Raw genomic sequence first — 26,376 nt, forward strand, 5'->3', positions numbered from 1 at the left:
AACTAAAATAAGTGGGCAGATGTTGACAGTTGTATTTAACAACAGATGGTTTAAAGCGGAATTGTTTTTTTTTAAATTTTTTTTTTTTATTGTCCTTTTAATCATGTTACATTTTTGCAATCTGTTTTAGGATTACCAAATAAATTTTAAGCATGAATTTTATGTCTCTAAAAATTCCAGGAACAAATGATTTCTATTTTTGTGCTATTATCCTATTGCATTTTGCAAGCTGGAATTGGTAGTAATTTATTTAATTATTACGAACGTGTTATGATTTATATTAATGGTATACAGTATGATGGGTAACACTTGGCGAAGTCAGACAATTCTTGTTTTGCAGTATTTGTTTCAATTTCTAAACTTAAGTATCAATAGAAAGTACTTGGGTTATTGTCAAATGTTTACTTGCTTATTTCATGTTGGAGACTAAGAAAAAAATCAATTTTAGATTCATAATGAAACAAATTACAAGCAATTCTCAAGAAGGTATAAATATGTATTGTAATTTGTCGTGTGAGCATGAACCTTTTTACATTGATACCATTTTATCCAGGCAATGAAATTGTCCCTAAGCTTCAGTAAAGCAATGGAAAGCATGTACATAACGGGCTCTCATACAGACATTACAAATAATTACCTTCATTAGAACATTGAGGTTAATTGGCTGCCTTTCTGTTTTGGAGTAGATGAAGGCACTTTTCCTGATCACCCTGGCAGTGGGCACCTTTGGGTTAATCCCTTCTCACCCTAGGTAGGACAGGAAATAGACTTTTGCAGGTAGGCCATATAAGGCCCCTCCCTCTACCTGCACCTTAGTCTTTTTCCTGTCCTCACAGCTAGGAGTAGGATTTTTTATTTTCTAAAGGGACTCACCTACTTCACCTTGTGCCGATATCCAGGGACCTCAGCCTCTCTGCCCTGAAGCTCCGGTCGACGCGCCCATGCGGTGGCAAGACGGAGACCCATAAGAGCCCCAGGAACCCAGTACATTTGTGGGGTGGGGAGCAGCTGCAGCCGCGGAGGCTTACATGCAAAGGAAGCCCCATTACCAGACAAAGGGAGGGGGAGCATAGCAGCTGCAGCTGAGAGCCATGTGAAGGCTCAGACTCGCCGCACTAGCATCTGGTACGCTGCGGTAAAGAAACCCCCAGGAGCCCGGTACAGCGGGGGGGAAGCAGCCACAGCTGCGAGCCGTAAAAAGGCTCAGATTGACCACACTAGCGTCTGGAACGCTGCGGTAGAGGGAACAGTGCACGCGACCGCACGTAGCGCGCGTGTCACATTCCGGCCGGCGGATGCGTGCACAGACACGCAAGCTGTGCACGAGCACTGGAAGTGACGGACACACTGTGTGTGTGAAAGAAAGCTGCAGCATGGAACGCTCAGCAGTGAGAAGCCAAGTGCTGGATATGGAGACTTCTAAAAAGTTCAGGTCCCAAGACTAGGTGAGTCCTTAGTTTTAGTACTACATGGGAAAGAGAGAGGATCTATATACTTTAGGGTGTATATTTAGTATTTATTTTGTTTTATTAATATAGCCAAGGGGAATCCTGCAGCATAAGAAAGAAGCTGTGTGAAGATTGTCTTAAGGCAGCAGCTGGGGATTCTAAGGAGCAGACGAGCACCTTCCTTGTACTAATTAAGGAGCCAGTTAAGCAGACTCTGGATGCTGCTGTTCAACAGACAGTTAACCCTACGCAGGAAAGGTCAAGATCCTAAACCAGTTTGGATAAGGGAAAAGGCTTTTCATCTGACGAATCTGACGAAACCTAATATATGTTTTTATGTACTATTTTATGTGTAATAAGTGTATTTTATGATATTAATGATATGCCATATTAAATGCTATTGTGAGTAGTTACCTGTTGTTCTCAGCGTTTGTTAAGTGTTGTTTGTTTATGTATGTGTATGTTTTACAGTATTATGCTATGATTTGATTTCTTTGTATATTTACATGTTTACCCTTACCACGTGGAGCATCCAATCGGACGGGCGATTTCCGTGGCTCTGGTTGTATATATTATAAAATATATATTATAAAATATATCTATTAGAATTGCTTTGATCATTACAGTGTTGAGCGCCACTGATATAACTTCTTTTCCACTTCTATAGCCTGACTAGGGGTCAGGGTTATATCACCGGCTGCCAGCTCACTGTGGGATATAGCGCTACCTATTTGTTTTTTCTAAAGTGGGCAACAGACTACATAGCAGAGGCCTCGTTGGATGCGGTAAAATTAGCAGCTAAATCTATGGCGCTAGCGGTATCAGCAAGAAGGGCTTTATGGCTCAGACAGTGGATGGCTGACACAGCATCAAAGAACAGCTTATGTGGATTACCATTTGAAGGTGAGTTCCTCTTCGGCAACAAACTGGATGCCATAATAACAAAAGCATCAGAAGGTAAGAGCACTTTTTTTTACCTCAGGAAAACGGGACCAGAAGATTTGGTTTCCAACTGGTTAATAGAAACCAGTATAAGGAAGCAAAGGCATATAGACCTGGCAGGTCGTTTCCAAGACAAACAACATGGAGGGGCGGCCAGAACCGGCTTTTTGTGGCGCCAGAGGAAGAGGATCATTTGCAAAGAACAAGTTCACATGAAGGTCAAAGGGCCCAGCAGTTGCCAGTAGGAGGGCGACTGAAGCAGTTTTCTGCAACATGGGCCCAAACAATACAGGACAATTTGGTATTAGAAACCATTCGTCAGGGGTGCAGTATAGAATTCAAAGAGATGCCAAGAAGAAATATGGGCCTAATAACATGGATACAGTCCAAGGAAAAAAGAAGGCAAATGAATTCGGCTTTAAAGAAGTTATTACAAGCGGAAGTAATAAAGAAGGTACTCAGGAAGACAGAGGAAGTGAAATTTATTCCAGAATATTTCTAGTAAAGAAACCTACAGGGGATTACAGAGCAATCCTAGACCTAATAAGGTAAATTCATTCTTGAAAATAAGAAAATTCAAGATGGTATCTCTGAACCTGATTATTCAAGAAGTACAACCAGGAGACTGGATGGTGGCAATAGACTTAAAAGACGCTTATCTACATGTGCTCATAGCAAAGGGACACCAAAGATGTCTAAGGTTTGCAGTAAATCAAGATCATTATCAGTACACAGCACTGCCATTTGGTCTGGCGACTTCCCCAAGGACGTTTACAAAGGTTCTAGCCCCTCTAGTGGCAGAAATGAGAGAAAGAGGGGTAGAAATATACCCATACCTGGATGACATCCTGGTAAAATCAAAAAGTCTGGAGAAACTACAACAAGATCAGAAGATGGTCATAACCTTCCTGGAACAGCACGGTTGGTTAATAAACAGAGACAAGAGTCCTCTCATGCCCACTCAACTGTTAAGATTTCTGGGGGTAGAATTCGATACGGTAAAAAAAGAAATGAGACTGCCAGACGCAAAGAGGCAAGACATAGCCATGCAAACAAAGAAGCTCAGGAAAGCTGCCAGAACTTCAGCAGAAAAATGCATGAGGCTTCTAGGAAAATTCGCTTCAACAGTAAGCGTCACAAAATGGGCAGCACTACATATGAGACCATTACAAAACCATTTTGCAACAATGGAACGGGAATCACAAAAACACAAGACAAAGAATCTTGTTACACCCACACACAAAACAGGAATTAAAGTGGTGGGAAGATACCCGAAACATGGGAAAAGGACAAACACTACACCCAGTACAGTAAGAATTACAACAGATGTGAGCAACGCTGGTTGGGGTGCCCAAATGGGAGACACATTGGTGCAAGGAACCTGGACAAACCAGGAAAAGCATCTTCCATCAAATCTGCTGGAACTAAAAGCAGTACAAAGGGCCCTAGAAGTTTGCCAAGACCAAATACAGGGTGGCTATATAAAGATAGAATCAGACAACAGGTCAGTTGTCAAGTATATAGCCAAACAAGGAGGAACCAGGAGCAGAAAGCTGATGAACCTCACAGCAGAAAATGTCACAGCAGACTTTCTAAGTCGCAACATTATACACCCAGGAGAGTGGGCATTAGACCCACAGGTGTTTCAAGAACTGGTAGAGCAATGGGGTCAGCCAGACATAGATCTCATGGCGACACATCAGACCCGCAAGGTAAGGAACTACTGTAAAGACACAAAAATCACCAGGCGCTCCTGCGAGTGTTTCAGATAAAAGGAGATAATGCAGTATAGTAAATGCAAAATATAGAATGAAATGATACACAACCAGTTCCAGTTTGCAGCTCGACCTTCAGTGGATCTTCCTTATAGATCCTTATATAGTGGCAATGTCCAGAAGTCAGGGAGCGCAGACACCAGGATGAACATATGAGGAGAAAAAACAATAACACAAATGATAGAATATTTTTTTACCCTACAGGATTGCACTATCTGGGAATGGGGACATGCACAGTGGATAGAAACAAAATATAGACAGATAGCCACTGCTATAGTCCTATGGGGTAAGAGGCTGGAATATGATCAGGTATACACATGACACAGTGGTTGAAATCAAGAATGGCTACACAAATGTAGAAAATGATAAAAAAAAAAAAAGGGTTTAGTAAAATGATATCAGGAGGCACACGGATGCAGTGGGAACTTACAATCAAGCCCCAGAAATCAGGCAATGGAAATAGAGCTTAGTCTGTGTCCGTTGTGGGAGAGATAACCTGTATGCGTAGTAACTGCTGCAGGGGAGTCAGGCTGCGCCGGCGCTTCCTCCACTGTCAGCCTCCGCAGGACTTCCGGGTTAGATTCTCTCCACCAGTATTCCACACTGCGGGCAAAGCAAGCTGCTATAAAACAGGAACTAGAGACTCAATGCAAGTAGACTTCTGCGTTTCGCTAACAGCTTCCTCAGGAGTCTGTGGTGCCTGTTAGTGGCCTGCTTGATATACAGAGGCACAGCCAATCGGGAGTCAAGTGTGACGTCATCCTTTCAATCATCTGCCTGCATCATTTCCACCAATAGTGGTATGGATTGCTCGATTCTGCACCTACCATCCTTCAGAGGGGTGGGACTAATGTCCGTGGGCAGCATAAACACTAACAACAATTTTAATGGGTGAAAAAACAGATATGTGTTCCCTTAAACTCTGGGGAACAGGCAGCAATAAAAAGCATTAAAAACCTTCAAAGAACTGGCAGGATTCAAAGACATTTAAAGGGTTAATTCCAACAGCATAGGCTTAAGTGCCAACTTGAAGGGGAAGTTTAGAACCTATCATGCTCCAAAGGTCAGAGCTTACATACGTCATAATTATGCATACATAATAATAATTTTAATAAAACACATAATACAAGATCACTCAAAAGAGAGTAATAAGGAACACACTGCATGAAAAAATGGTCATTAAAAGGCTAGAGGAGTTAAAGGCCAGCAACAGTTAAAAGTTAAACTAGGGGGGAAAAAAAGGGGGTTGGCAGTATGGACAAGGGGCGTGGTGACATAATATCATATATAACTATATATAGTGGACATAATTCAACAAATGAAATACAGGCATACCCCGGTTTAAGTACACTCACTTTAAGTACACTCACGAGTAAGTACATCTCGCTCAATAGGCAAACGACAGCTCACGCATGCGCCAGTCAGCACGACCTGAACAGAAATACCTGCTCCCTACCTGTACCGAAGCTGTGCGCAAGTGGGGAGACTATAGAGCCTTTTACACATGCGTTATTTACATCAGTTATGCTCGTATATGATGATTGCAGTACAGTACATGCATCGATAAGTGGGGAAAAGGTCATGCGTCACTTTAAGTACATTTTCACTTTACATACATGCTCCGGTCCCATTGCGTACGTTAATGTGGGGTATGTCTGTAGCCAGAAAATGACATTATATAAAAACATTTCATAAAAAACATGTTCCTATAAAAAAGCAGCAATATCAATATCGATGTTGAGACCATCAGGTTCTAAAGTTTTTAATTTGAAGATCCAATAGCTCTCACGCTGAATTAATCTCTTATCCCTATCCCCTCCTCTCCAATGGGGGTCCACACATTCGATAGCTCTATATGTGAGACCTGCAGGATTACCATTGTGTGCTTGCAAGAAATGTTTGGGCACGCTATTTGTTAGTAACTTCCTTTTAATATTTCCTACATGTTCTAGGATGCGTGTCCTAAGTGGTCTTATTGTCTTACCTACATATTGGAGGCCACAAGGGCACTCCAATAAGTATACAACGAAATTGGTCCTACAATTAGCAAATTGTTTCATTCTGAAGACCTCGCCAGTTATGTTGGATTTGAAATCTAATTTGCTCCTTGAAGCAAACGAGCAAGCCTTACAATTAATACATTTAAAAAATCCTTTTGGTTTTGTTAACCACCCCTCTTGTTTTTCTGTTTTAAAGGCGCTTGGTGCTAGTTGTTTTTTTAAATTGGGAGCTCTTTTGAAAATTATCCTAGGTCTCTCTTCTAATGTACTGCCTAACACTGGGTCATCTTTTAGAATATGCCAATATTTGTTGATGATTCCTTTAATTTCTGCAACCATCCTATTATAAGGTGTAATAAAAGCTGTTTGGAAACTTGTCTCATTCTGTTGTCTTAATTTTGGTTGCAGAAGAGAGGCACGTTCAATTTCATTGGTTTTTCGCATTGCTTCCTTTACAGTTGATGTATTGTGCTTTCTATCTAAAAACCTTTTTTGTATGATACTCGATTGACTCTGAAAATCTGCTTCCTTGCTGCAGTTACGCTTAATGCGTTTCAACTGTCCAAAAGGTATATTTCGTAACCAGCCTGGATGGTGACAGCTGGATTGTAGGACATAATTGTTGGAATCAACAGGTTTAAAAAAAGTTTTGGTATTCAGTTGGTCATTCTCAATAAAAATCAATAGATCTAAGAACTCGACTTGGACTGGGCTGTACTTGCTAGTAAAGCGAAGATTAAAGGGATTTACATCTAAGTATTTTAAAAAGCAATTCAAGGATGTCTCATCCCCTCGCCAAATGAAAAAAATGTCACCGATATATCTATGCCAGAGGACCAGGTTCGCGCCAAATGGGTTCTGGGACCAAATGTAATCTAGTTCCAAGACACCCATAAACAAGTTTGCGTAGCTTGGGTCGAACCTGGTCCCCATGGTAGACCCACATTTTTGAACATAGAACTCATCTTTAAAAGCGAAATAGTTGTGTTCTCGAATAAAAATTATACTGTCCACTATAAAATCAACTTGGTCTGGCAATAATTCTTGGTCCCCCATTAGAGTTCTCCGTATGGCACCTACACCTTGATTATGATTTATTGAAGTATATAGTGATGTGACATCTGTAGTCACTAAAAAACAACCTTTTTCCCATTTTGTTTTATTAAGGATTTCTAAGACCTGCATGGTGTCTCTTAAATAAGATCGGATCTTCGTGACGTATTTTATTAAAAAGACATCAATATATTCTGACAGGTTCTTTGTTATAGACCCAATCCCGGAAATTATAGGTCTCCCGGGTGGTTCCTGTAAATTTTTATGAATCTTCGGGAGAAAATAAAACACCGGTATTATTGGTTTTGTAACACTCAGATATAAAAATTCCTTTTCATTCAAAATTTCTTTTTGCTTCCCCTTTAATAGATGTGCTGCTAGGGCTTCTAGAAACTTTTTTGTAGGGTCTCTTGTGAGTTGCTCATAGGTTGTTGTATCACTTAAAATCCTTGTGACCTCTTTAATGTAATAACTTTTGTCCATTATGACCACACCTCCCCCCTTGTCGGCTTGCTTTATGATGATCCTATCATCTTCCATTAGTTGTTTGAACGCTGTACGTTCTGCAGGGCTTAAATTGTTCCGAAAAGGCTTATCTTTCAATTTACCAAAACTTTTTAAAACTAAATGGTAGAATGTATCTGTATAAGGGCCTTTACTAAAACTGGGGTAAAATGTTGATTTCCTCTTTAGAGCAACTCACAAGAGACCCTACAAAAAAGTTTCTAGAAGCCCTAGCAGCACATCTATTAAAGGGGAAGCAAAAATAAATTTTGAATGAAAAGGAATTTTTATATCGGAGTGTTACAAAACCAATGATACCGGTGTTTTATTTTCTCCCGAAGATTCATAAAAATTTACAGGAACCACCCGGGAGACCTATAATTTCCGGGATTGGGTCTATAACAGAGAACCTGTCAGAATATATTGATGTCTTTTTAAATAAGATCGGATCTTCGTGACGTATTTTATTAAGAGACACCATGCAGGTCTTAGAAATCCTTAATAAAACAAAATGGGGAAAAGGTTGTTTTTTAGTGACTACAGATGTCACATCACTATATACTTCAATAAATCATAATCAAGGTGTAGGTGCCATACGGAGAACCCTAATGGGGGACCAAGAATTATTGCCAGACCAAGTTGATTTTATAGTGGACAGTATAATTTTTATTCGAGAACACAACTATTTCGCTTTTAAAGATGAGTTCTATGTTCAAAAATGTGTGACTGCCATGGGGACCAGGTTCGCCCCAAGCTACGCAAACTTGTTTATGGGTGTCTGGGAACTAGATTACATTTGGTCCCAGAACCCATTTGGCGCGAACCTGGTCCTCTGGCATAGATATATCGATGACATTTTTTTCATTTGGCGAGGGGATGAGACATCCTTGAATTGCTTTTTAAAATACTTAGATGTAAATCCCTTTAATCTTCGCTTTACTAGCAAGTACAACCCAGTCCAAGTCGAGTTCTTAGATCTATTGATTTTTATTGAGAATGACCAACTGAATACCAAAACTTTTTTTAAACCTGTTGATTCCAACAATTATGTCCTACAATCCAGCTGTCACCATCCAGGCTGGTTACGAAATATACCTTTTGGACAGTTGAAACGCATTAAAGGGTAACTGCAGCAAGGAAGCAGATTTTCAGAGTCAATCGAGTATCATACAAAAAAGGTTTTTAGATAGAAAGCACAATACATCAACTGTAAAGGAAGCAATGCGAAAAACCAATGAAATTGAACGTGCCTCTCTTCTGCAACCAAAATTAAGACAACAGAATGAGACAAGTTTCCAAACAGCTTTTATTACACCTTATAATGGGAAGGCTGCACAAATTAAAGGAATCATCAACAAATATTGGCATATTCTAAAAGATGACCCAGTGTTAGGCAGTACATTAGAAGAGAGACCTAGGATAATTTTCAAAAGAGCTCCCAATTTAAAAAAACAACTAGCACCAAGCGCCTTTAAAACAGAAAAACAAGAGGGGTGGTTAACAAAACCAAAAGGATTTTTTAAATGTATTAATTGTAAGGCTTGCTCGTTTGCTTCAAGGAGCAAATTAGATTTCAAATCCAACATAACTGGTGAGGTCTTCAGAATGAAACAATTTGCTAATTGTAGGACCAATTTCGTTGTATACTTATTGGAGTGCCCTTGTGGCCTCCAATATGTAGATAAGACCACTTAGGACACGCATCCTAGAACATGTAGGAAATATTAAAAGGAAGTTACTAACAAATAGCGTGCCCAAACATTTCTTGCAAGCACACAATGGTAATCCTGCAGGTCTCACATATAGAGCTATCGAATGTGTGGACCCCCATTGGAGAGGAGGGGATAGGGATAAGAGATTAATTCAGCGTGAGAGCTATTGGATCTTCAAATTAAAAACTTTAGAACCTGATGGTCTCAACATCGATATTGATATTGCTGCTTTTTTTATAGGAACATGTTTTTTATGAAATGTCTTTATATAATGTCATTTTCTGGCTATTTCATTTGTTGAATTATGTCCACTATATATAGTTATATATGATATTATGTCACCACGCCCCTTGTCCATACTGCCACCCCCCTTTTTTTCCCCCTAGGTTAACTTTTTTTCCCCTTGTTTAACTTTTAACTGTTGCTGGCCTTTAACTCCTCTAGCCTTTTAATGACCATTTTTTCATGCAGTGTGTTCCTTATTACTCTCTTTTGAGTGATCTTGTATTATGTGTTTTATTAAAATTATTATTATGTATGCATAATTAGGACGTATGTAAGCTCTGACCTTTGGAGCATGATAGGTTCTAAACTTCCCCTTCAAGTTGGCACTTAAGCCTATGCTGTTGGAATTAACCCTTTAAATGTCTTTGAATCCTGCCAGTTCTTTAAAGGTTTTTAATGCTTTTTTATTGCTGCCTGTTCCCCAGAGTTTAAGGGAACACATATCTGTTTTTTCACCCATTAAAATTGTTGTTGGTGTTTATGCTGCCCACGGACATTAGTCCCGCCCCTCTGAAGGATGATAGGTGCAGAATCGAGCAATCCATACCACTATTGGTGGAAATGATGCATGCAGATGATTGGAAGGATGACGTCACACTTGACTCCCGATTGGCTGTGCCTCTGTATATCAAGCAGGCCAGCCACTAACAGGCACCACAGACTCCTGAGGAAGCTGTTAGCGAAACGCAGAAGTCTACTTGCGTTGAGTCTCTGGTTCCTGTTTTATAGCAGCTTGCTTTGCCCGCAGTGGGACGCAGTCACGTGGTGCCGAATACTGGTGGAGAGAATCTAAACCGGAAGTCCTGCGGAGGCTGACAGTGGAGGAAGCGCCGGCGCAGCCTGACTCCCCTGCAGCAGTTACTACGCATACAGGTTATCTCTCCCACAACGGACACAGACTAAGCTCTATTTCCATTGCCTGATTTCTGGGGCTTGATTGTAAGTTCCCACTGCATCCGTGTGCCTCCTGATATCATTTTACTAAACCCTTTTTTTTTTATTATCATTTTCTACATTTGTGTAGCCATTCTTGATTTCAACCACTGTGTCATGTGTATACCTGATCATATTCCAGCCTCTTACCCCATAGGACTATAGCAGTGGCTATCTGTCTATATTTTGTTTCTATCCACTGTGCATGTCCCCATTCCCAGTTAGAATATTTTTTTACCCTACAGGATTTCACTATCATTTGTGTTATTGTTTTTTCTCCTCATACTGTATGTTCATCCTGGTGTCTGCGCTCCCTGACTTCTGGACATTGCAAGGAACTACTGTGCCAGACAGTTTTCATTCAAGCGCACAAAGTACAGATGCTCTCAGTTTCAAATGGGACTTCAAGTTGGCATACCTGTTCCCTCCAATTCCCCTAATTCCGAAAGCAATCAGGAAAATCAGGGAAGACCAAGCGGAGGTAATATTTATAGCACCATACTGGCCAAGAAGGCTTTGGTTCACACACTTGGTAAATATGGCAGTAGATACACCATGGCACATACCAGATCGCAAAGGACTGATGCGACAGGGTCCAATATGTCATCCGAACGCCAAACAATGACGGCATGGCGATTGAGTGGGAAACATTGAGACTGAAGGGTTGTTCAAACAAAACAATACAGACCCTTTTACAAGCAAGAAAAGGTTCCACATCAAAAGTATACCATAGAATCTGGCTTTGCTTTCGCGAATGGTGTGAAAAAGAAAAACAAAAATTCCTTTGACCTAGAATTGTGTCAATAGTAGAGTTCCTGCAAAAGGGATTTGAGAAAGGTCTCAGTCTTAGCTCATTGAAAGTACAGTTTTCTGCACTACCAGCCTTATTGGAAAGAAATCTGGCAATGGAAAGATTAATCATCAGGTTCTTGCAGGCAGTTATAATATTAAGACCTCAAATCAAGAACAGAGTACCGACATGGGACTTGTCTCTAGTATTGGATGTACTAACGGTAGCTCTGTTTGAACCTATACAGGAGATAGGCTTAAAATGGTTATCAAGGAAGATGGCGTTTTTGATAGCAATCAGTTCAGCAAGGAGAGTGGGAGAACTACAGGCTCTATCAGCCAAGGAACCATTCCTAGTCATACATCAAGACAAGGCAGTTCTCAGACCAGTGCATCAATTCCTGCCAAAGGTTGTATCACAGTTCCATATGAATCAAGAAATTGTGATTCCGTCATTCTGTCCAGAACCAAAGAATAACAAAGAAGAAAGACTACACAAATTAGACGTGGTAAGATGTCTAAAAGTGTACATGGAAAGGATGCGAGATATCAGAAAGTCAGACAGACTATTCATCATACCAGAGGGACCAAAGAATGGTCAAGCAGCATCAAAGACAACAATTTCCCAGTGGATAATGTCTTGTATTTAAAAAGCTTATGAAAACAAAGGACAAGATAAACCTTTGAACATTAAAGCTCATTCTACAAGGGCCATGTCTACATCATGGGCATTTAAAGCCCAGGCTACACCAGGACTTCTTGATAAAGTGCACTAGCACGAAACGCGTAGAAGGGTTGCAGCCCTCTATTTTATGGCTTCTCAATAAAGGATTTTTTGCAAGACCTGCTCTTTCCTTGATTGCTGTGCGCTGCACACTCTATTCCTTACACCAGGACAGATATGCAAAGCGGCAGTCTGGTCCTCATTCAATACATTCTTGAAATACTACAGAATAGACGTACAATCATCAGCTGACGCAAGCTTTGGTCGTAGAGTGTTACAATCTGTAGTGAAATAAAGTTTAGAGTGTATTAATAAAGGTCAAACTGATAAAGGCATTAACTGGTGGTGTTTATTTCTGATGTATCCCTCCCTAAAATTGTCACTGCTTGGGTATGTCCCAAAGGTGCCCACTGCCAGGGTGATCAGGAAAGGAGAAAATTTAAAACAACTTACCGTAATTTTCTTTTCCTGGAACCATGGCAGTGGGCACATAATTACCCTCCCTGTGTATGTCTAATGCCTATCAGTTATATTTTTCAGCTATGGAAGAATCGTAAGACTACGGTGCAGGTAGAGGGAGGGGCCTTATATGGCCTACCTGCAAAAGTCTATTTCCTGTCCTACCTAGAGTGAGAAGGGATTAACCCAAAGGTGCCCACTGCCATGGTTCCAGGAAAAGAAAATTACGGTAAGTTGTTTTAAATTTTCTTCTTTCTCCCCTACCTACATTTCCTTTTGCAAAACATAATTTTTTTTTGAAAATGGAATTACCGGTTTTTGGAGTTAGAATCCTTTTTATATCACAACGACTGCACCTGTGGTGTGAATAAAGTTTGGTGTAGTGAGCGCAATACACGTCTCTCCTGAGTGTGTGATGCGATTCACTTTTTTTTTATCTATCTATATACAGTATCTCTCAAATTTTATTGAAGTGTTTCACCATACAAGACATAACTTCGCATTCGTATGAAACACCAATGTTATACAAAAATACACACGAGAAAGAAGAAAAACTGAATCCTAAATCAGGGGGGGAGGGAGGAGTCATCCATCTTCTTTTCCTTCTCCATTTTCATCTTCTGATCCGAATCTCTCCTTCCGGGACCCGAGGCCATGTCTCCTGCGTGGCCCGCACCTCTGTTCTCTACCTTGCGTCTTGCTCTAGGCCTCTCCCGTCTATTTCCTGTCCCCTTTGAGTAAGCGGAGAACGTGTTTCGGAAACTATCACAGCAGGATTGTGGGACCATCCACTCCTGCGATGTGTCTGTGCTAGCCACATAATCCAGACTTTTAGAAATTTAGCACGATTCACTTTTTAAAATTAATTTGTGTGTTGTCTTTACATCATTGCTTGTCTGATATTTCCTATTATAAGTTTTTATTAAAAGCTTGTAATCACATTATCAATTCACTACTCTGATTTGAGTGCTGCATTAAAGGAGCGCTTTTCTTGCCTCTTCAAGTACTTGTTCATACTGCTTTAATATTACATTCAACTTGAGTTAATTTTTTTTTTATTTGTCTTTTTTCCCCCCATATATGAATGTTAGATAAATTTACTGTCCTTATGTCCGCCTGCATTGCTCATTCTTCGGAGGAAAAGATTGTGAAGTGTGTTGAACTGCTTTTGTCAAGGAATTCTGATCCAAATGTTGCGTGCAGGTAAGCCATATATTTTGAGATATCAAATAAGTTCGTTATCTATGCTATACAGTTTAGAACAATTAGTGTTGAGTGTATTATCCATGATGTACATTAGGCAAGTTGCATTCTAAATAGACCTTTTCCGTTATGGTTCTTCAGTTCCATCTACAAGGTCTGTTTTGAAAGGGAGGTGGCTTTCAGTTTTAAGTAAAAAATGGTTGCCTTTTCTGTAATAGGAGCTATAATCTTCCTTCATTGGGTTGTTTTCTATAGATCAGTGGGGTTAATGGCACAATACATGTACTTGAAAAATGATCCCACTAATAGCATACATAGAAACTGTAGATGTGTTTTTAGGTGCATAGAAATACACGAACCCTGGTATGTGGTGTGCTGTACATATGGTTATTCTGAGAAGAACCGGAAACTGAAGTAGAATTTAAAGAGTTTTTTTTTTTTTTTTTTAAGTGTGTGTGTGTATATGTATATACATATATACACACACACCACACACACACACACACACCACACACACCACACACACACACACACCACACACACACACACACACACACAAGATTTACACACACTCAAGATTTAATAGGCACAGAAATGTGTCAGGAACAGAGTTCTGTTAAGCATTTGCACAGAGATTGACATCAAGCAATATCGTCATAAGAATCTTACACAACCCAGTGTGTCAACACTTAATTTGTCATTTCCTTCCGATGTGATGCTTCCAATATGTCAGTAAGGAAAACCTTAACTTGTTTCTTGTTAATGAAAGGAAATCCCACTGCTTATTTTGTTTTCTTGTTTCACACATGGCTTGGTAAAGAAGTGAAAAAGGATTATTTCCTAGATTGGTACAGATTTGTTTATGCCTTTTAAAATGTATGATTGTTTTGAAATTTGAACTTGCATTTAACATTGGATGTTGTGCAGTGTACCGAGATGGGTCTATTTATAAGCTAATACATTTATAATTCTTTAATGTTTCCAGTCCATATAGCTCATATAGCTCAATGTGTTAGAATACACTAGAGTAGCCTGGAATACAATGTGGATGGGTTGATGCCCAGTAGTTAGACTTGACACTACTAGATCAATGCCGTTTAGTTGATAGTTTGTAAGAACTCAGTGTGTTGCAGCCCTCACAAGAAGATATTGGCTATTTGTATGTGGAACACCTCACATATTGAAAGAGTATTGAAAGCGTAAGAAATGTTTGCTTTGAACAGTGTGCAATTCAATATAACTTTTCAGAAAAAATATTACAGCTAAAGAAATCTTTTTCCTAGTAAAAATGTATGAAATGCATTTTTGCTACTTTTTAAATTGCAGGGACAGTAATAAATACCGGTATAAAGATTTTCACCATCAGGTCAGTTTACATCTTCCTCACAGCCTTCATTAACTGTATTGTAAAAGGTTCAAAGTTCAATGATTTGGGTTGTTTTTGGATTCTTTGCTCTTAGCTGTAACAATATTTTACATAATTCTATACACTGATCAGAGCAGCAATGACTCTCACAAAATGTCATTCCATGACCAAAATTTCAAGTGACTTGTCATTAAGGTGATTTTTAAGTGCGACCCAAAAAGTTGATGCAGCCATAGCTCAAATGGAGAGGACGTCAAACCTTTGTAAGATACGTTTCCTGTCATGATTCTTATGGGCAGAAAAATATAAACAATGTACTGTGAAGGGTTTTTGCTTGTAGACCAGCACTCTGACCTCTTCCGGCCCCCTTGCAAAAGTAGTTTTAGAGGGCCAAAAACAGTATTTGAACATGGTTTTTACTCTTTTTACCAAGATAACATCAGACCTCCATATATAATGTTTAGATGTGTTACCATTATCATTATCTTCAGCCCTTGTTGATCCACTTCTGGATGAAGGCCTCCCTAAGGATCTTCCACGTACTGCGGTTGCAAACCTCTCCATGTTCTCAAAGCATTTTCTGATTTTTATCCACCCATTTTACTTTTGGTCGTCGTCTTGTTCTTTTAATCTCTTTGAATCCAGTCGAGTACCATCTTTGTCCAACGGTAATTTCTTCTTGCAATATGTCCAGCCCACTGCCATTTTAATTTCTTCAACCTTTTGTAGTGAGACTTTTTTGTTTGGGTTCAAACCAATTCATTATTTTTCCTGTCTCTAGGTAATACCCAGCAGAAATCTCTCCATACTTTGTGTTGTCTGAAGCTTCTGAATTATCTTCCTATTTATTGTCTAAGTTTCCCATCCATTCATGAGCACTGGTCGAAAACGTTCTTCTTGTGGCACAGTAGAAGATTGCCTTGAAATATAGTCTTGTTTCTTCCAAATGTCCTCCATCCCATCTTCATTCTCGTATTGATTTTCATTCAAAAGGTTCCCATCCATGCTTATTTGCTGGAAAGGTAGACCTAGCCTTCAACCTTTTCCAGTCTGTCTTTTTCAATCTTTGCCGTCTTGACATGTTTGTTAAACATTTTGGTCATGCTGAGATTGATCCAAAGGCCCACATTCTTACTAGCTTAGTTTGGCGAGATCTCCAATTTGAGAAGGAGTGGCTCAGTGAGTAAAGACACTGACTGGCACTGAGTTTGAAGCAGGGGAGTCTGGTTCGATTCCTGTTGCTCCTTGTGACCATGGGCAAGTCACTTTATCTCCCTGTGCCTCAGGCACCAAAAAATAGATTGTAAGCTCCACGGGTCAGGGACTGTGCCTGCAAAATGTCTCTGTAAAGCGCTCCGTAAAATTAGCAGCGCTATACAAGACCATGCTATTATTATTATTACTACTGGAGGTCTTCTGGACCTGTGTCAAAATAAGTAATTTACTAATTTTAGATTACTCAAATATTCACCATTGATGTTTCTTCCTTTTTCTTCCTAATTTAATGTCTTGAATAATTCTTCAACTGTTAAGTGAGAAGCTTTCGTGACCATCATAGTGGGTAAATGTAAAGTGTCAGCTCTGCAGCCCACTAATGGCTGCAACCCTGTAATTGTGTTACAACGGTCTGTGTGTTCCGCTAGGTATAGGGGGACCACATGTATGTCATGTTACAGAGTTCCCCTCAGTCATATGGGGTACATGTGAAGTGTCTGCTCTGCAGTCCACTGCTGGCTGCAAGCCTGTAAATGTGTTAGAATTGTCTGTGTGTGCCCCGCTAGGTGTAAGGGGACCACATTAATACCCGGAGTTACATTGTATCTGCCTTCCCAAGTTATGTATCGGTTATACGCATGGACACAGTGTTTCACTGCCAACCGCAGAAAGGGTAACATTTTTTTTTTTAAGTCCGCAGCCTTTTGTGTAGCGCATAAGCAGTGATGTAACTTTAGCTGGGAACATCATAGAGCGCTGAGTTTTGAGGTGGGCACTGCTGGGGTAAAACCTTTAAAAAGGTTATTACACAATTTTTATAAAGCCTTATAAAAATTGATGAATTAAAGATACCCTAGTTTAACTGTTTTAACATTATAGACATAAGGGGAATTTCCCTTCAGGCGTCCAGAACAGGAGATAACACTTAAAGTGTCAAGTACTATGCTTCAAAATGCATGGCAGGAAATCCCAGTGAGTAAGCAATGCATAATTAGACTCGGGTTTCTAAAGCCACCCTGCTGGTTCGGTTCCCTGTGTCTGATAGTTCAAAGAAACTGACACTGTAAAGTGTTGAGGGGGGGAGGGACAGAGGTAAATAGTTTTCCCTGACATATGTCCAGGTGTCAGGGGAAAGGCAGACAATATGTCACCAGGGAAGTGGTCTTGGCTAGGTGTGTTAGGCGGCTTAAGGGCGAAGTTCGCACATGCTCGCAGCATACCTTGAAGTCTCTGCCAGACGCCCTGAAGTATGGGCGAACCTTGCCAATAGGTGGGATGTTTTGTTCCCAATCCCGATTGGTTGCACAGTGTGAAGATAGGACTTGTGAGGTTTTAAAAGTCTGTGCAGCCAGTCAGGGGGTAGATTCACCCATACTGTAAAAAGATTCACCCGAGATTCCATCTAAGATCTTTCCTGTAACCAGAGTTCACATCGTAACTAAGTGTATTTTCATATTTTTTTGTAAATTAAGCTGTGTATGTTCATTGTGTGAATAAACTACAATTTATTTTATCTCACGTTTTGCTCAATCAAAGGATCCGGGTTTTTTTGTGTTACAAAGCATTGGTCTCCCGTGACATGACACTATTTTCACTCCTCTGCTCATGCAGTTCTCGCCACTGTTCCTACTCTCCCTCTCATCCTGAAAACGCTGGAGGCGGTGATTAGCTGCAGTGCAGCACCCTGGAGAGGGCTGCTATTGTGTGTCTGTGCACCAGGAAGAGCATGAAGCTGTATTTTTTTTGTTTATTTCTAAAAATGTTTTAGCAGGAAGTAAAACAGAAAATGATAAAGCTGCACACCAATAGATTAAGGAAAATGCTTGCAACAACCGGTGCTCCTGGTTCAGGGACAACTGCCAATGGATCCTAAGATAGTGAAGAATTGATGATCATAGGCACAATGCGGATTTAATAAATCAAATAGCACCAAATACGAAGTTTCGTCCTTCTCAGAGGACTTTCTCAAGTGCCAGTCACTTGAGAAAGTCCTCTGTGAAGGACGAAATGTCGTATTTTTTGCTATTTGATTTATTAAATCTTTTTGAAAATCTGCATTGTGCCCTGAATCATCAATTCTTCATTACCAGGAAGTAATACATTGAGAGTTACCTCTCGTTTTCAAGTGTGTCCTGGGCTCAGAGTTATAACAATACATGGTTACATTTAATGGACATTTCATGGACAGATTGTTGGAAAATTGGGCACAGGGGATACAGGCCTGGTGAGTTTCAGATTTAAATAGAGAAGCTTTAACATCACCAAACATCAGCAAACAGCTCACACCCTTAGGCTGCACCAAAGGCTGTCTGGGGCGACGCAGATGTACACTGAAGGGGTTCAGAATGAATGCAGCTGCGACTACAAAGTTCTTTGTCCTCTTGGCTCATTAACATTCCAGTGGGTGGGCTTGACGTTCCACAAAATACAAGCAAATGTTGCCCCTTAGCTCGCTGGTCCTGTGCAGAGGGGAGCAGCTCTTGGGGAGCCCCATCAGGTGTCCGCCTCTAGTGAGCGTATCTGTGCCTGGGCATGGAATGGTCAGCAGAGCAACGTTGGTCCTTCACTGGCTGGACTTGACCCACGGGCCTCCAGTTGCAGACCCGGGTCGTAGACCTAATGGGTAAAAACAAACAACCAAATTTGTTTTAATTTTTTTTCATTCCATGAGTAACATCAGCTTAGTGGTGAGATGAGTGGGCTATATTTTCTCTCAAAATAAAATTGGAAAAAAAAAAATGTGAATCTTGTAAACAGAATCTACATCCAACTAAACTATTTCATTATGGCTATCCCAGGCTAAATCGAGGACAAAGTTGAATGAAATCCTATAGAGCTGTGATTCCCAACCTTTTTTTGTTTTTTGGAGGAACCCTTGAAGTATTTTGTAAAATTTCGAGGAACCCCTATCTGGATTACACATATTAGGTTCGACAGGGGTAAATCACAAAATAGATGTGTAAAGCAGTAGGGTTAATAAATAATAATGAACTCATACTTTTAAATAAATAAACTTCCTATGCGTTAAACCTTAATAGTTATAATATAATATATATTTTTACTCAATTTCTCGCGAGCTGTTTCAAACTCTAGCGCAGGCCTGCACAACTTGTAAAGTGAGAAGGGCCGAAATGCTCCAAGGAAAACAGATGCGGGCCACAGGGGTATAATCATCATTATCATCATATCTCCCCCCAGCACCCCTCATCATCATCCTCATATCCCCCCAGCTCGCTTCATCATCATCATACTCACCCCCTGCATCTCAGATCACCCCGCCCTGCATCTCAGATCACTCAACACCCCCCCTGCATCTCACATGACCCCACCCTTTATCTCGCATCACCCACCCCCTCCGCATCTCACATAATCTCTCCCCTCTCCCCCCCCCCCCCCATGCCTACCTCAGGCAGGAGGAGAGGCTTGTATCCTACGGCGACTAGCAGCAGAGCAGGCAGAACTGCACACACACACTCGCTCTAGCTAGCAGCAGGCACCTGAAATGCCGCACTACTAGAGCGTACTCCTACCCTGCAGTCCTGAGAGCGACCTCTGGGGGATGACGACGAGGGGGAGAGCCATGAAAGCCATTGTGTGCCGCACAACGAGTGCGGGTGGCCCGTAGGCGGAACCCCTGAGACTGCTCCAAGGAACCCTGGTTGGGAATCACTGCTATAAAGTAACTTAAGGTTTGGTGGAACATGGTTGGCTTTTAAACTGGGAGTATCTGCCCTTCACCAAATCTGCGTTTTCTGGGTTTCCAATTCAGTACAAAGAAAAAAATTACAGTACTCGGAAGAAAGCTAATAACAATTCTCAACTAAATACAAGGTTTGGAAAGCTCCATTCAATATTTAAATGTGCTAGGCCTAATGTCTACATTGATAGAAGCAAGTACCTTATCACAATTTCCATATGAAAGAGTTAAGAGAAATGTTGCCGTTTTGGAATGGTCAACAGGATTCTCTTAGGTGTCAGATACTCCCTTTGGTGGTGTGAGAGACCTGGAAACCTAACAAACCATTATCAACTCTTATATTTTGTTAAGTTTGAATGTCATTCACACAAGCGGGATACAATATGCAAACCAGTATGTTCAATGAGAAGGGTACAATAAAAACAAGGAAGAAGTTAATAAATCTAGTGCTAAAAGTAATATATATATATATATATATAAATAAATAAAGCAGTCAGCACTCTAATGTAAAGCAAAAGGCAGTTGCTAGTCCCATAGGAATCCACATATCATACGAACCAGACCAAAGACCAGTAAAGAGACAGCAACCAACGAGGTGTAATCCCAAATAATCTGTATTGAAATAAACAGATACACGAAAGCCAACGTTTCGGTCTCTCAGGGAGACCTTCCTCAGGGCCGTGCAAACACCACACTAACAGTGACCCTACTTATATACCCACACCCCTAGTGCAACCAATTAAACATAACCAATCACCAGCAACCTGTCATTATTTACCTGTTGTGCAGCTGAGCACCATTAAGAAACAACCAATGCCTGGACCAAAAGGAGCCATGCGGATCCACAAGCAGGAAAAAGCAATATAGTAATCAAAGGCAGCCAGCTCAGATATCTGCGTTTGATGTCCTAGATCCACGAGCAGGGAAACCCCTCTCGTGATCAAGGCTGCCTGCTCTGATGTCCATAGCCTGCGACCGGTGTCGGGAGCTGCAGCGCGTCACCTGACTAGCCTGCGCGTCATAGGGCAAAGGGTGAGCCGGGGAGCCAATGGGAAACATCACTGCGCACTGGAAAGGCACGCAGTACCCTAATGGAGGAACCCTGGCAACCAAGGACGCCAGCACACAGTCCGCGCAGGCGCAGTAGTAAAAACTGATAGAAAGGGCAGCGCTGCACCCACAGCACCAATACAAGGCAGACACACGAGCCAAAAAAGCCTGTGGCTGAAATTAAAGCCACAAAAGGCAGTGGTGAAGGTACCAGGAGTACCAGCTGCACCCCACAACATAAATAATGACAATAAAATGACAATAAAAACGAGGGAGTGACAGTGTGCAGGGGAAGTGAAGCTATGGAGGAACAGTGTCCACACGTCAAACTGTACATGCAAACATAAAAATAAACATTCAAACATGGTCAAACATCCAAGCAAGTAAAAATCAATGCGCATGTAAACATAAACAATTTACAAAAAACAGCCCAGTTTTAGCTCTTCGTTCAGTCCTCCTGGTGCCATGGTCCGCAGTTCAAAAATGAGTCTGGCCTCCTGTTGTAGCAAGATCTTGCCCCTGTCACCACCACGCGTAGGAATAGTGACCTGCAGGATAGGCATGCATCTAAGCGTTGCTAAGGAGTGTCTATGTTCTTTAAAATGTCTCGCGACAGGGAGGCATTTAAGGTCCATGTCATCGCCACCACTCACTAGGGCTTTCCTGATCGTAGTACGGTGCATGGCCATCCGCTCCTTCAGCATCCTCACAGTTTTTCCAATGTATAGGAGTCCACAAGGGCATCTGATGTAGTATACCACGAATTTGGACTCACAATTAAGTGCCTGTTGGAGTTTGATAGGAATGCCACTGTGGGGATGATTGTAGCTGGGGCCCAATTGCATGAACTGGCAGTTAGTACAGCCATGACACCGATATGAGCCTGGTTTCTTGGCCAACCAGGTCTTGGAGGTGGCATATTTCTCTATTGGATCCGATCCTGTCACCATGTCACCAATACTAGGGCTGCGACGGAAGCAGAACAACGGTGGTTCTTTGGCACATGTGCCTATCCTCTCATCATTTTGTAAGATCCGCCAGTTCCCCCGGATGCATCGCTTGATGTCATTGGAGGCGGTGCTAAAAGTGCTGACTATGTTGAGTCTGTTGGTCTCCGGTTTTTTGGACACTGATGTCAGCAATACATTCCTGTCAACCTGTTCCACCTTTTGTAAGGCGTATTGGATGTCCTTTTCACAATAGCCCCTCTCTCGGAAGCGGGCAGCCATCTGACCCAAAGCCCTTTCGGTCTCCGCTGGATCTGTTGTAATCCTCTTCACTCTTAAAAGCTGTGAGTAGGGGAGACCCCTTTTGAGTGGCAAGGGATGGTGGCTGGATGCACACAGCAATGAATTCTTGTCAGTGCTCTTCCGGTACAGTCTTGTAGCCAACGAGCCCCCAGACTTATATACAATCGTGTCTAAGAAAGCAATTTCTTTAGAGCTGTGACTGAGAGTGAAGCATATGGTGGAAGGAATGTTATTCAAAGAAGCCACAAACGCTAACACATCCTTTTCGTTGCCATCCCACAAGATGAACACATCATCAATGTAGCGTAGATATTTGACAATGTGGTGTCCATAAGACTCATCATGGAGTATATGGGTCCGCTCGTACAGGTCCATGAACAGATTCGCATAGGACAGCGCCATGTTTGACCCCATGGCCGTCCCTGTCAGCTGTAAGTAATGGTGTTTCTCGAACCTGAAAAAGTTTTTATGTAGAATAACCTCAATCAGTAACATGAGAAATTCCACAGGGGGACCCTGTTGTACACCAGATGTTTCAAATTTGGCGCGGACTGCTTCCAGACCCTCCGCATGGGGGATGTTGGTATACAGACTAGACACATCTAGTGTGGCAAAAATGTAGTCAGATGTATCAATGGACATGTCACCAAGCTGTTTAATGAAGTCTGTGGTATCCTTAATGTATGAACCCATGCTGGCTACCAGTGGCTGTAGGTAGAAATCCACAAATTGTGAGAGAGGGTGGCATAACGATCCACGGGCTGAGATGATGGGTCTGCCTGGAGGTGCTACGCAGGACTTGTGGATTTTGGGCAGAGTGTATAGCACTGGCATCACTGGATGATCTTGTGTCAAGAATTTGCTGGTCTCCTCTGTGATCCAAGTGTTATTAAGACCAAGTTGGATGATTCCATCAATTTCCCTTTTGTAGGCTGTCGTCGGGTCCCCAGGCAAGCGTCTATAGTGATGTGCTACCAGGAGCTGTTGTCCAATTTCTTCTCTGTAATACATTTATAATTGAGGATCACTATCCCCCCCACCTTTATCCGCAGCCCTCACAATGTATAAGTAGGGTCACTGTTAGTGTGGTGTTTGCACGGCCCGGAGGAAGGTCTCCCTGAGAGACCGAAACGTTGGCTTTCGTGTATCTGTTTATTTCAATACAGATTATTTTGGATTACACCTCGTTGGTTGCTGTCTCTTTACTGGTCTTTGGTCTGGTTCGTATGATATGTGGATTCCTATGGGACTAGCAACTGCCTTTTGCTTTACATTAGAGTGCTGACTGCTTTATTTATGTTACTTATTCTTTGAGTTGTGCACCTACGTACTTGAATATTGTCCTTCTCAACTGTGGCGCAGCGGGGAAGGGTATTAATTGACGGAAACAGCCATTTTTCTATTTTTATTATCTATATGTGACATTGTATTTATATGCTATGGAGGAATTTGCTGATATCACAGGAATTTTCTCTTCCTTATCGGATGTGGCTGGCTTCAGCGATGCAGAGGTGGCACAGATCCGCTTCGCGGAGTCATTTGAATCCGTGGTGGGGCCTGATAAGGCAGCGGACATCTTCAATGATCTCATAAAATTAAAGAAGCGTGAAGTGGATTTTTTCTTACATGGGGTCACCCTATCCCACTATCACAAGGAGAGGATGCTGCCCAGAGGCTTCAGGGTGAAGAACCAACCCACTATAGGTAGGAATGATGTGGAGTTCTGTAAGCGCTGGATAGCCATTTTAAATAAATGCTCGTTCGACCTGATGATTCTGGTCATTGACCAATCAAGTAAAGAGATTGCGAAAATCAAGAAGGATATAGAGCTGATAGACACCAAGCATGGGGGGATCCTAGCGGCGGACACAGGCACGGACTGGACTGACAAAATTAAAACCACGGTGGATACATATCGGGACAACCTTATTAAATTTAAAAAGGAGAAGCTCCGACAGGTGACAACAGACTACAAGGAGAGGAATGTCTTCCGGTGCTACTAGGCCTTGGAGAGACCAAAGGCGCAAGAAGTGGACAACAACGCCGTTACCAGTCACGGTCCAAGCGCAGTGGTGCTGGCAAAATGGGATATACCACCAGCGATACTGACCAATCTGATGCCCCGGACAGCGCCCCTATGGAACCTTTTTTAGGATCAGGAGATGGGGGTCGGGCCAGAATACCCCCACACGGTTCCACACAAGGAGAAACAACAGGAGAGGTGGCCGGAGATCGGCGTTATCCCGCACGCGTAGGAAAAACGGCAAGGGGATCCAAGACACAGCCGGTGAGACGATGATATACAATCTGTCGGACTATACACTATCAAGTGCTGAGACCAGTATTTTACAAAAAGGCCTTTCCTTTGTGCCTACCCACACCCAAGATGCCTTCAAATGGGAGGTCGATATGTACAGATTACACAGACATCTGAAGTTGAAAGACTTTTTCTCCAAGAGTGGACTGAACGATCCACCCGGGGGCACCGAGGTGAATCCATTTAAGCCTAGAAGTACATTTGATCCTCACTCCACCAATCCGAACATTGCTACGTTCATGAATCTGGTGACCAAGGACTCTCGCAATATCCTTAAGAACCACAAGACAAGTTTTAATAACCTGTCCAGAGATGAACGATCTGCCCTCAAAACATTACGAGACAATAAAGACATCATTGTGAGGGCTGCGGATAAAGGTGGGGGGGATAGTGATCCTCAACTATCAGTATTACAGAGAAGAAATTGGACAACAGCTCCTGGTAGCACATCACTATAGATGCTTGCCTGGGGACCCGACGACAGCCTACAAAAGGGAAATTGATGGAATCATCCAACTTGGTCTTAATAACACTTGGATCACAGAGGAGACCAGCAAATTCTTGACACAAGATCATCCAGTGATGCCAGTGCTATACACTCTGCCCAAAATCCACAAGTCCTGCGTAGCACCTCCAGGCAGACCCATCATCTCAGCCCGTGGATCGTTATGCCACCCTCTCTCACAATTTGTGGATTTCTACCTACAGCCACTGGTAGCCAGCATGGGTTCATACATTAAGGATACCACAGACTTCATTAAACAGCTCGGTGACATGTCCATTGATACATCTGACTACATTTTTGCCACACTAGATGTGTCTAGTCTGTATACCAACATCCCCCATGCGGAGGGTCTGGAAGCAGTCCGCGCCAAATTTGAAACATCTGGTGTACAACAGGGTCCCCCTGTGGAATTTCTCATGTTACTGATTGAGGTTATTCTACATAAAAACTTTTTCAGGTTCGAGAAACACCATTACTTACAGCTGACAGGGACGGCCATGGGGTCAAACATGGCGCCGTCCTATGCGAATCTGTTCATGGACCTGTACGAGCGGACCCATATACTCCATGATGAGTCTTATGGACACCACATTGTCAAATATCTACGCTACATTGATGATGTGTTCATCTTGTGGGATGGCAGCGAAAAGGATCTGTTAGCGTTTGTGGCTTCTTTGAATAACATTCCTTCCACCATATGCTTCACTCTCAGTCACAGCTCTAAAGAAATTGCTTTCTTAGACACGATTGTATATAAGTCTGGGGGCTCGTTGGCTACAAGACTGTACCGGAAGAGCACTGACAAGAATTCATTGCTGTGTGCATCCAGCCACCATCCCTTGCCACTCAAAAGGGGTCTCCCCTACTCACAGCTTTTAAGAGTGAAGAGGATTACAACAGATCCAGCGGAGACCGAAAGGGCTTTGGGTCAGATGGCTGCCCGCTTCCGAGAGAGGGGCTATTGTGAAAAGGACATCCAATACGCCTTACAAAAGGTGGAACAGGTTGACAGGAATGTATTGCTGACATCAGTGTCCAAAAAACCGGAGACCAACAGACTCAACATAGTCAGCACTTTTAGCACCGCCTCCAATGACATCAAGCGATGCATCCGGGGGAACTGGCGGATCTTACAAAATGATGAGAGGA

The 26,376-nt window shown here is 41.9% G+C and overlaps 1 protein-coding gene across 2 annotated transcripts in view; it reads left to right on the forward strand.

Annotated features, from left to right (window-relative positions):
• ASZ1 (ankyrin repeat, SAM and basic leucine zipper domain containing 1) overlaps positions 1–26,376 on the forward strand; it is a 150,844-nt gene that overhangs the window by 25,011 nt on the left and 99,457 nt on the right. For both annotated transcript variants that reach the window (XM_075599967.1, XM_075599968.1), the window contains exon 4: positions 13,716–13,827. In XM_075599967.1, coding sequence (XP_075456082.1) covers positions 13,716–13,827 — 112 coding nt within the window. The remainder of the gene's footprint in view (positions 1–13,715; positions 13,828–26,376) is intronic.

This window comes from Ascaphus truei, chromosome 5 (genome assembly GCF_040206685.1).
Source record: "Ascaphus truei isolate aAscTru1 chromosome 5, aAscTru1.hap1, whole genome shotgun sequence".
NCBI classification, from domain to species: Eukaryota; Metazoa; Chordata; class Amphibia; order Anura; family Ascaphidae; genus Ascaphus; species Ascaphus truei.